At 43.7% G+C, this 12047-nt stretch overlaps 2 protein-coding genes across 5 annotated transcripts; one reads left to right on the forward strand and one right to left on the reverse strand.

Annotated features, from left to right (window-relative positions):
• Positions 1-1667: 1667 nt before the first annotated feature.
• LOC133170413 (apoptosis regulator BAX-like) lies at positions 1668-7941 on the forward strand. The gene is made up of 6 exons (XM_061303333.1): positions 1668-1765; positions 2231-2279; positions 2352-2510; positions 2587-2722; positions 2784-2888; positions 3001-7941. The coding sequence occupies exons 1-6, from the start codon at positions 1735-1737 to the stop codon at positions 3112-3114; spliced, it is 594 nt and encodes a 197-aa protein (XP_061159317.1). The 5' UTR covers positions 1668-1734; the 3' UTR covers positions 3115-7941.
• Positions 3706-11573, reverse strand: map3k14a (mitogen-activated protein kinase kinase kinase 14a). Of its 4 annotated transcripts, none has more exons than XM_061303330.1 (16): positions 11471-11573; positions 8932-9243; positions 8782-8863; positions 8489-8717; positions 8045-8422; positions 7808-7942; positions 7611-7740; positions 7410-7538; positions 6679-6783; positions 6439-6596; positions 6186-6336; positions 5869-6117; positions 5691-5800; positions 4711-4852; positions 4539-4639; positions 3706-4460 (listed from the first exon to the last, which is right to left on the reverse strand). In XM_061303330.1, the coding sequence occupies exons 2-16, from the start codon at positions 9233-9235 to the stop codon at positions 4299-4301; spliced, it is 2565 nt and encodes an 854-aa protein (XP_061159314.1). In that variant the 5' UTR covers positions 9236-9243; positions 11471-11573; the 3' UTR covers positions 3706-4298. The 4 variants fall into 4 exon arrangements, with proteins under 4 accessions (XP_061159314.1, XP_061159313.1, XP_061159311.1 ...); XM_061303329.1 differs by having other exon boundaries at positions 6439-6599; XM_061303327.1 differs by having other exon boundaries at positions 6439-6599; positions 7410-7740.
• Between the last annotated feature and the right edge of the window lie 474 nt (positions 11574-12047).

Consider the following 12047-nt stretch of genomic DNA (forward strand, 5'->3'; position numbering starts at 1 on the left):
TTTCCTTGTTGCTCAGCCACATACGCAGTATTGATGTAATCATGTTTGTGCATTCTGTCTTCATTTCAAAATCCAAACAGCATAATTAAATAAAGAATGGCAATTAGAAGGTCAACACAATCCACTACCAAGTTCCTAATGCACAATATGACATACAGCATCACCACCAACTTCAAGCAGGAAATAAGTTTTCTTTTGACGCTCTCCAAGAACCAAAATGTCATGCATCTGCTTGCTGCCACGACTGAACTAGCCGCCTGTGCCAAGAGTCCAAGCACATTGGGAAGTTGTTTGTCGCTTTGGCAAAATGCTTTCGGTGAGGAAATATACAACTGCTGAGGCGTCCTCCTGTGATTCATGCAGCTCAACATGGAGCTTATGGTGTACAGGTGGCGCCAGCAATGAGTGTGTCGACTGTGGGCAGAGCAGCTTCCCGTCACCTGATAAAGCAGGACGTGTTTGTTGGGTTTCCCGTGGAGAGGAGTACGCTCGGTTTGCGGTGGCGGTGCACCATTGAGCAGGTGGTGAGGGTTTCCAAATACGGGTGTCGACAGGAGGCACCTTTTTGCCGCTGCCGAGAGCCAAGAACCAAAGCTGCTTAGGATTTGCATCCTTGCTGCTGGGACGATCTCCTACGGCATTGGCGGAATTTATCTCGGACGGCCATTCCTTATCGTTTAAAATTACACACTGTGATGTCATCATGAATTCCTCTAGGCAAGAGGACAGATAATTAGCACAGTGCTAATTGTGAGGTCATGCGGTGCAATTTAAGTTGGACATTCAGTCCAACAAGCTCAAGTTTTAAAATTACACAGTGTGATGTCATTGTGATTCCACCTATCAAGTCCTCTGAGACAGAGGACAGGTAAATATGTCATCCAGGTGAGACAATTCCACCAATGTACCCCACATGTTTTAATTAATTGGGATTAATTTTACAGAATACTGAAGCAATATGTCTATTATCACATGTCTAGAATTTATTTGGCAGCATAAAAGGTCAAATGAGCCCATGTGACCGTCTCCCAGCCAATCAATTTCGAGAAGTCATCATCACAAAGCTTTAGGGAAAAATTGCCTAGGTCTGTTTTCTATTATAATTTGAAACGTTTCACAAATGAACATCGATTTGGCGTCTGCGAGGTAATTATGGTTCAATTTCTCCTGAACTTTGTGGGAAAGTCCCGAATTCTGATGTTTTCATTCAAATTAGTCACGTTATGAGCTATTATCGACATACAACCACACTATAAATCTTGATTTTTGTCGTAATAATCTCAACCCAAAATTACTTCACCAAACCGCCAACTGTCACTGATATTAATTTAGAGTTCCGAACTATGACATTTATTAGTATTTCTCCCAACGCAAGCATTTCTAAAATTAATTTTTTGTGTATGTGGGGTTTATTGTCACTTTTTATGGACATATTTGTTGGTATCTTGGTAAATGTTTTGGGTTTCACATTTGCATTAAAGGCAGGGAAATTATGTCACACATAAATTGAAGTTTTTAAAATACAAAAATTACAAAAACCAGCGTTTGATCACTGGCTACACGGAAAAACACCATAAAATACTCTAAAATATTTATTTGGTTAAATAATACGGCATTTAGTCGAGCTTTAAGACATAAACAAATATGACATCATTGCACCGCTTGCCAGCAACAAACAAGTGGTCACGTGTTTTAATGCGGAAGTTCCAGCAGTGTGTTTGAGCACAAATCAAGATGGCAGCGCACCCGGGAGGAGGCGGACGGGGTAGGTTAGCCAGTCTCACCTTTGTTATGCTCTACAAAAGTACTCGTGACAGCATTGCCGGCGCTTCGTAACGTGTATACGATATTGCCCTGTTGCCATTTGTTTTCATTCTACGACTGTGGTTTAATTTCTCGTTGGCGAAATGCAGCCACGAGAGGTGAGTCGTTAGCCGCATGTTAGCTCGCGCCCCAAGTTAGTCTCGAGCGAAGTCAAGAGGAAACAAACGACCGTGACCTCAAAATGCTGGCCTATTTTGTAATAGGGATGCATTTGTTTTTGTTTTTATGTTATAGCCTTGCGTTTGCTTCTCTTGCAAGATAATCAGCCGAGTTTGTGTTGATCTTTACATTTGTTGTGCAAGGGAATGTGAATTGGTATGGTGACCAACTCAACTAGTAAAGAAGCAATATTGAAAATGTAAGCGTTTTTTTTAAAATTACGTTTATCCTGTTTTGTGTTTTGCAGGCGACTCCAAGGAACAAATATTGGAACTGGGAACCGTCTTGTTGAAGGAGTAAGCTCAATCGTCATGTAATAAAACATGCCCCCCCCAACATAAAATGATTCCCCCCCCCCCCTTTTTCAGTTTCATTTTCGAGCGAGTCCGCCGGCACGGAGATAACAGCACCTTGGTGACCCGGGACCAGTTGGGTGGAGGTCAGATATGTGACCCCAACCATAAAAAGCTGGCCGACTGCCTGCAGAAGATTGGAGACGAGCTGGATGGCAACGCTGAGCTCCAACGGTAAGCGTTTGGCCCATTTGAGATTTTTCTTTTTTTTTCTTCCTGTATTAAAAGTGTCTATGTATCGAAATCCAAGAATGATCAACTGCCCTTCGCTGAGACCCTCAAAGGAGGTGTTTTTGAAGGTGGCCGTCGAGCTCTTCTCCGACGGAAAGTTCAACTGGGGCCGAGTGGTCACTCTCTTTTACCTGGCCTGTCGACTCGTCATCAAGGTGAGTCGAGACGAATAAGCACTGAGAACGTTATGAATACTGAGGGAAGTTTTAACTCCAGGCGCTCATGAATCAAGTTCCTGACATCATCAAAACCATCATCAGCTTTGCTATCGAATACTTCCGTGACCACTTTGTCAATTGGATCTGGGAGCAAGGAGGCTGGGTAAGGACATTACAAATCAGCACACAACCAAGCGCTGCTTTCTTAGCATCCAAACACACTCCTTGTGTATATATATATATATATATATATATATATATTTTTTTTTTTCAAGGAGAGCATTGGCTCTTATTTTGGAACTCCGACGTGGCAAACGGTGGCCGTGTTCACGGCGGGGGTCATAGCCACGATCCTCGTGACTCGCCAAATGGGAGGAGCGCACTCGTAGGGCGAAAGAAGGCCAAGGAGAACAAAGAACTTGCATGAGAACATTTTGTAAGGACCGTGGCGCCGTTGTAGCCTCCAGCCTCCAGCCTCCACAGTGTCACGTGAGCCGGTTGCACTAAAGGCTGTTTTTGGGGAGGCACACATATGCGCCTGAGCGAGGGAATGCGTTTTAAATAATTTATTTTTTACCTTATTTGGTACAAAAAAGAAAAAAACAATCACTGTATTTTGGTTTTCTGCTGTCATTTAGAGGTGGTTTTCACCTTTTCATCCAGAAAGTATGCATCTTATGCGATTCGTCAATGTGCTGTGATTTTCAAGTCAATACTGACTTCTTTCTTTATTTAGGAAACCAACAATACTTGTCAGGTAGATTTAAAAAAATAATAATAATAATAAGTTGACCACTGTTTCTATCCTGTTTTTGTTTGACTTCTGTACCCAAAGCAATATGTGGACAAGTCACATGGTTACTCGAGCCGTTCTGTTGTCTTCTTAAATGGAGTCTGCATTTGTAATCTAGTCACACTCTGGACCAGCATTTGTTATAAGTTACGCGTGTGTCTGGTCACAAATCAAGGCTTGGCGTACCTCACTTGTTTGAATACTTTATTCTGAACAAGTCATTCAAAAATCAGTTTTGTCTACACAGCAAAAAAAAAAAAAAAAGATTTGTTGTTTGTCAGTGCCTTGGTCTTGTTTATTTTTTTTTTATATACTGAAATTTTCACCTTTTCTATTACATTTCTACAAGTTTCAAAGCAAGCCCCCGAAAAAAAAAAAAAAAACACTTTGAAAATGAGTTTGTTTGTTGTTATATGGCTATTAAACCTTTAACTCATTTCGTTTTCCTCTGTATTTTTTTTTAAACTTGTATATAACAAGATAAACACCCAATGGACAATTTAGTCCAAATGCAGATCAAGAGAACATAACAGATTTAAACTGCAATTTTTTAAATATAAAACAATTACATGTGTATTTTTCCACAATCAAGAGTTTTTGCATTTTATTTTATGTAATGATTCAGTCTTTTATTAAGGTTAAGTACAGGATCAGCATTTAAAAATTCAGCCACATAGTCACAGACCTATAAAGAAGATCTAGAGGTTGATGGCTGTGAGGGGCTACAAAAGCCAGAAAATGACATGAAATCATGTCAGTGATTTCACTTTTGTTTAACGCTCATCTAGTTTCCAGCACTCCGTCTCTGATCCTCCACCTCCAGGAGCCGCTGAAGTCAGGAGCCAGAACGCAGCGAAGCTTCAAGCCCGACTCTTGCACCTCGTCGCCGTGAGCCACTGTGCAGCCCAGCTGCGTCTCCAATGTGAAAACTCTCTCAGAGATCTAAAACAGAAGAAAAATGTATTTAGAAAAGGCGTAATGGTAGCTAGCAGTAAATTCACTAATAAACAAAAGCAGCACCTGATCGCTAATACCGGTGGCGATGTGGCCCACCTTCACCCGCCGCGTCTCTCGGATTTGGATGGTTGTCCCGTTGAAGTCTCTGATGCAGACGTCCACCCCTGAACAACAAATGTTAGCGTATACCCAAGTGAGCACATTAGATCGAAAAATATATGTTTTGGTGTCGCACCTTGGAAACAGCACGGCTGAGGCGGCGGCGAATGGCCCGGCAGGTCCAGACTGACGCTCTGCTGCCTGTCTAGCTGGCTGGTGTCGCTGCAGACTCCCGAGCTGTAGTCATCAGCTGGGCTCAGAGACCAGCGGCCCGAGTCCTAAATGACAGAAGCTCAACCTTTAAAACATTTATTTTTTATTTTATTTTTTTTAGGATTGTAATCAACTCTGTTCTTGACTGGTTTGAAGGAACAAGTGTAACAGGCAGCACACACCACCAGTTGGGTATTCTCTCGCCGCTTTAGTCATCTTTGGTATACTGTTGTTTCGGTCATGTGATCTTAAGGGCCAATCAAATTCGCACATGCTCGAGTACGCGAGAGTTGTGGAAGAAATGTTTGTTTACAACTCGATGTGAGTTCATGTGGTTTTAATCTAAAATACTGCTAATACTGCTTGAATACTTAAATGCATAACTGTTAACATTGTAGAGCGTACTTCCCATGCTGGACTGCGTTGATCGACCTGCGCGTTTGTGGAGTTGGTGAGTACTGACTTAGCATTTAGCATTAGCCGCGCCTATGGTTTAAATGGGTCAGTAACAACTGATATTTTTTAAATACATTTCACGAACTGTGTTGGGTCACTGAACTGAATTGGGTGTATTGATCGATTGTAATGCTGCTTTTGCTAATTTAACAAAACTCTAACACTTGTCGTTTTTGGCATTATATTGATGAGTTTGAATTCCCTGCCTATTTATAATATCATTAGTGTTGTCTAGTTAATTTTTGAATTGTGTACACATGAATTGGTCTCTACTGGCTTACAGTAAAGCAAGCATTATGATTACAAATATGTTTTTTTGCCCTATATTTGGAATTGGTCTTCTGAAAATAATTTCAAGTGTTTATTAATTCTATGAGTTTCATATTTTGAATGAGCTTTTCTACCTTATTCACCTGTATTGAGATGCACATGTGAGTTTTGAATTACCTTTTTGTCCCACGGATCGCGGATGGAGTAGGTGTCGCTGCTGAGACAAGACAAGAGCTGTTCTTGCATCTCAGCAGAGTGAAGCTGGGAAAGGCTGCTCAGATAGAAATCTAAAAAACAAAAACATGTAAAGCACTGAGGGATGGCACATAGTTGAGCCAAAGCAGTGGAGGCTCACCTCGCTCCAGTTTACGCAGCTCAAGTTCCGGAACAGTGTTGGTGCTCCTATTTTTCGACTGGTTTGAATGAAAATGTTGTCCTCGCTCACAAGTGTCAGCTTCGTCTTCATCGCTGTCGTTCACGATCGCGCAGTCCGTTTTCTTCTCCTCATCGTCTTCTCGCGCCGACGGTAGGAAGTCCGGAGGTTTGTTGGCGAAATAAAGAGGCTCCTTGTAGGATATGTTCCATGGGCTTCTGAGTCCGCCAACTGCATGGGAAGGTTAAAGGTCAAGTTACCATCAATAACCCCTAGTATATTCCTGAGTATCAAAGCACCTTGCTTGAGCGCTCTGGCCGCGTGTTCCTTCATGTCACTGGCTGACGCTCTCTTGTTGGGATCCTTCTGCAGTCCCGCCTTGATCAAGTTCGCCGTGAGGGGGCCGCAGTGAGGCGGGATTTCTTGGAGCGGCGGCGGCTCGTTGGCGATCTGTTCACAACATGGCGTCGCTTGTGATCTTGAAAGGAGCGCTTGCAAGGCTGTACTTAAGGATAGCTTGTGAGCGTTTTTGCTAACCATGCTGCATGTTACCTTTAAGAAGAGTCGACAAGTGTAATATCTAGTCCAAGGTTGGCACCCGTTGAGCATGTGCAGTAACATGCAGCAGCTGCTCCACACATCTGCTCTGTCTCCACGGGGTTCGCCTTTCACCATTTCAGGGGACATGTGCGTCTCGGTACCCTTCAGGTCTGCTTTCAACAAGATGGCCAAGCAACAGTGAGAAACGCGATGATGTCATATTTTTGGCAGTTCGCCTCGAGACGGTCCTACCTCGGGACCCGCTGAGACTTAGCCCGGCAGCGTCCAATCTCTCGGCGTGGCCAAAGTCGCACAGGAAGCAGGCTCTGCCGTCCTCGGACAGCAGTACGTTGTCGGCTGAGGGACAAAAGGGAAAAAAAATAATAATAATGGATGGAGCTTGGGTGACTTCCATGACTTATGCATACTTGAAGTGCTGTTTAATTGGAAACAGAGCAGCTGTACACGGCCAGAATGACTAGGGAGGGAAATGGAAAAAAAAAAAAAAAAAAGAGAGATGCAGTGGAAAAACAAGTAAGAGCAGTTTTGGTGACACATACTTTCAATTTATCCACCTTTCTCTTACCTTTTTATGCACCTCCCCCTTTTAGCTCAATGACTTCCTGCTCTTCACCCCCCCCCCCCCAACTCTCTCTCGTACCCTTTTTTTGTCGCGTGTGCATATGCGCCTTTGCTTCCCAACAGCGGCTGAGTCACGATGGGAAATTCCCAAAATCGGTCGTCGTCCTTCACGTTCAGTCGCAGGTGCTGTAAACCCGCGTGAGACGGTTTGGATGACAGCCAATCAACGTCAGAGCTGTTGCTGTACTTTTGTTACACTTCTCAAACTTCAGGGGTGGCCCAAGCTAGCTAGCAATCAGGCTACTTCCTGGTGCATGGAGGCCATTTTGATTCTATGCACCACATTTTCACCAAATTAGAATGAAATATACAGAAAACCATCAAAACAATTCCACAGATACCTTTAACATCAAGATGCACCACTTTCTTCTTGGCCAGGTACTCGAGCGCTGTTGCGACTTGCAGCAGGTAGAAGAGGCTCAGGTCCTCTGGCAGCCGCCCGTGCTGCTTTATCAGCTGGCCGAGCGAGCCTGGATGGACACGGTGAATTATTATTTTTATAGCGATATGATTATTGCGGGTAAGGCTGAAGAAGTACTTGCCAGTTTTGTGGTCCATGAGAAAGAAAACATAAGGCCCGTCTCGGACAACTCCGAAGAGCTCTAGGATGCGAGGAGATCGGAGGGCACTCCACGTGCTCACCTCCTCGCTGTTGAACCTCTTCAGGGCAATCTGGAAGGAGATATGAGTTGAAGAAAAATCCAAAGTGGACCATGAAGTGCTGATTCTTGCATCTTACCTTTTTGACAGCAAACTTGAAGCCTGTGTTGACATCTCGAGCACCGTGGACTTCGCCGTAGGAGCCTCCCTTGATAAACTCCGATAGGACAAACTCCGTTCCTTCCTTATACTCTGCATCAACAGGCTGGATATTCTGATGGGAGGGCGGAGCCAAATTAGTACATATTTGTAATAAACAGGACATATTGACTTGTTTGTATGACACAATCGACTTAAAAAAAAATAAAAAACTCACCTCGTTGTAAAAAATGATCCCCTCGTTGTCGACGGACCGCCACACGTCTTCTTCCTCTTCCCAAGCGCCGCGCTCCACCTCCTTAAAGAAGGGCCCCGCGTAGCACGGGTCACCCTGGCTGACGCTGCCCCGCAGGCCGACGAGGGCCAGCGAGCAGTCGCCGGCGCTGCTGAGCGAGTCGCTGTCCGGCGCGTAGGAGCAGAGGCGAGGCGAGGTGCCTGGGAAGAGTTCAGCCCAGGCCAGCGGGGAGCAGCTGGAGCCCGTGTTGTAGAGCTTAGCGCCATAGACAGGGGGCGCTACATTCTCCTCCTCTGAGCTCTTCACGCTGCTCCAGCAGGAGGAAATGAGGGGGCTGCTTCGTCCTTGCGGCGAATCTTCCTAAAAGAGCGAAAAGCATGATTGCCTCAAATAGTTGCTTTGGTCTCATTGACCCATCACGCTTACTCTGATGTGCTCCAGAGAACTTCCGCTTTCTTGTTCGGGGACACCAGAGGGCACGGCGGTATCTGTGTGGTAGCTGCTACGTCGCTCCCCCCCCTCCTCTTTCTTCTTCGTCTCCCAGGGGACCTTTTTCCGAGCTTTGCGCTTCACCCTTTTGCGGGGCTTCTTCTTCGGGTTGAGCGGGACCGGCGCTTGGACGGAGGCGGTGGTCGGACACGCCACGTTGTTGTGACTGAAGCAAAAAAAATGGATTCAAGCAGCCTGTGTTGTTGTGACGTCTGACGTGCGATTAATACCTGATGATGCAACAGCTCGAGGAAGGAACGTAGGAACGCTCAAAACAAGATGGACTAAATTCTTGGGAATCCTGGGTTTCACCTAGAGGAGAGCACCGTGTTAGATGATCGTTATGGATTTTCCGCTATGATGGAAAAGTTTCTAATTACATTCAGCCTGTGCAATGAAGGCGGAGCTCTTCAGCGGTGCCTCTCCGACTTGCTCGGCAGTGCCCTGAGTCAGCACTTTGTTCAACAGCGGGCTCAAGCGTGCAATGTAGTCCACTTTGCTGCTCTTCCACTGCTCTTCGTCCACTTCCTCCTCTTCCCCTTGCTGCTTTTGCCGCTCCCGTTTGTGATGCTGCTGCGTCCCTTTCTCCACAGCTGTGCATTTTGGGTACGGGGTCTTCAGGTCGGCCAGCGGCGCCCCGGAGAACGGGGCGGTGGAGTTGAAGATTCTTTGCCTCACCGCCATGGCTGCTGCTGTGAGATTTGGAAAAGAAAAACAATTATTACATGGTACTAGAGTTTTGTTTTGTTCATTTCATTACAAACATTGAAGTTGTTTTACAAGGTTGACAGTAAATGAGAGCCAAGCGACAGCTTTCTGAATACAAATGATATTTTCAGTTTTATTATACAATTCTAGATTTATTGTGTTGTTAGGTCACCAGTCCTTAGAAGTAAACCAAACAGCCCTGATGAGTGATTACATTCATCATATGCGGTGACTTGACTCAGCTACACTGACATTTCCATGACAGGAAATGTACATGTGTAGTTTTAAAGGCACCTAAATGTTTTATGGCGGCTAGACCTGACACAGGAAATTCAGTCCGGCCCGCTGAGCAAAATTGTTTCGTGGAATAACTCGAGCGTTTGGTTTCACTTAAGGGAACTGCCGACGCTACTAACAATCAACAAGTATGTCGCCTCAGCGTGTTGCATTCCAACACTTTAGACATTAGTGCACACGCATTGATAGCTTCTCAAGAGCTCAGCATGTGGACACATTTTATATTCCAAGCAGTCGGTCGAGTGAGGTCATTACCTTCTGGCTCTCGCAGAACAAAAGCGATCCGAATGTTGCTTCCTTAAGAAGGCACACCCCGAACAAGCGGAAAGAAGGAAGACAGTCGCAGAGCATAAACAAAATTGCCAAACTCTTGAGAGAAAAAAAACGTCCCTGAGCTGATGTCTCCACCGCTACATGGGGGCAATTAGCAATGAAGGTGCAAGAGAGGCTCCTGTCTTTTGTGCTCTTGACACACACTGCAACCACTGCTCCAGCCCTTTGGTAGGCGGAGTCTGACGACTCGGGGGGAAACGCAACGCCACGACCTATTTGGCCGAAGGCGGATCACACTCGACGGCTGTTCCGCACAAAAGAAATGACGTCGGGCAGTGACGCTAATGTGGATTCACTTGGACCAATACAAAACATGTTACTGTGTATTAATATATATTTTAATTGATTATTTTCACTGTTTTTGTGATTTATGAAGCACTTTGTTACAGCTGTTGTAATATGCATTGTATAAATAAAGTTGTATGTTTGAGACCTTGTTAAAAATGCACTTGCACTATTGTTAACCGAATCCTCTTGTATTATGAGTTTACGCTCGAGTTGAACTCCGCATAGCGACAGTGGCTATCTTGAGCTAACTTGTGCCGCTTGCACACACCCACGCAGATTAATGAAATTCCAAAGGGTTTAGTAAGAGTAGTGAAAAGGGGGCTCGATTTACAGACACACATTGGACGCTTGGCAACGGCCGGAGATTTTGGGCCACTTGCCACAGCAGTAAAGAAATAATTGATGAAAATTGTACGACATGTAATGTTGACATGTAATGTTGACTGTCTTGTGTGCGTATAACAACTATACAACTATAATCTTTTTTTTTTTCCCGACGTCGTCTGGACATGGCGTCAATTCATCGCCGCTTGCAGATTTAATTCATGTTGGTTTTTGTCAGCATACTTGGTGTACTCTGGTGTGTTTTGATCAAATTTATAGTTGGTGATTTGTGCTTGTAATTACAGTCTAATTCATATGCAACTAATTGGTGTTGTTACAAGGTGTGTTCTTAGTGACTTTTTGTCATTTTAAAACATATACTGTTGCAATTTGACAGCTGTCAATAAGATTTGGGTTATTTCCTATTGATTGCACCGTTCATGAAGCAAATTTGAAGCATCCCCGCCTTATTAATACCATTTAACCAGTTTATTAAGTTTTCTGTACTTTATTTTCCCCAGTTTAGCACAGTTTAAAATGTCAACTGTGTGTTGTCAATCTAAGTGAAATGGAAAATTCTGGTCTATATCATGCCAACTTAAAAAAAAAAAAAAAGAAGATCGTGGGATTTTGGCCGAGTTTGAGTAAGCAGAACCCGCAAAATGTAACAAGACGGATAATAACCCCAGATAATGCACCAACATTCGAACAAACGGACTTTGTAACGAAATTTGATTAATGCCATCTTTTGTTTCTAACTTGTGTTTACCCGTTTATCTTCTTGTGCTATTTTTTGCCACATAAACTTTGAGCAAAAGAAGAAAACGTCCGCGCGAGACCGGAAATGGACAAGAAATCGGGTTATTTTATGTGAAATGTTGACATCGCGAATAATAAGGATAAATAACACAATATTTGGAAGCACACAAACTCCCAAAAGTAAAGTCTGGATGATATTTGTTTACTTACCGAGTGTTTTATTAGTAGGCGTTGGTCGTTTGCTGGCGATGGAAAAGTCAGTTTGAGTGAATTTGTGTTTTTTTTGCTGGCTGATTCATTTTTCCAAAGTAAATGTCATTTTACACTTATACCTCATCAGCAATGAAATCTGCACAATATTTTGAAGTTTAATAATGTGGACTTGTGAGAAGACTTTTTTTCTTCATTAGGCACTAGTGTTGCTACATTCTTTGACCTTTTACAAATGACACATTATCTTTTAATCTGAAGGTAAAATTAGTTGGTAGGAAGTGGCAGATTAAACAATAGCTTGACATAGGTCAACAGGGTTTCACGCCAATCGCTTTTTAATCAAGTCATAAACAAACCCACATAAATGGGCGAACCCTTAGTTTTAGTGCGTCTCACACTTTATAACATAAACGAGCAATCAAACAAATACTTGTGCTTGTTGGTGTTGTATATCCCGTTCAGTAAACAAGTTAGTGTGTTCAACGTCGTCCTTCGTTTCCATTGCGTAAATTCATTAAGACAATTCTTATTATTTTACTGTAATACTGGATGAATCTGTACTAGATTGGAAACA

Source organism: Syngnathus typhle, linkage group LG17 (assembly GCF_033458585.1).
Source record: "Syngnathus typhle isolate RoL2023-S1 ecotype Sweden linkage group LG17, RoL_Styp_1.0, whole genome shotgun sequence".
Lineage (NCBI taxonomy): Eukaryota > Metazoa > Chordata > Actinopteri > Syngnathiformes > Syngnathidae > Syngnathus > Syngnathus typhle.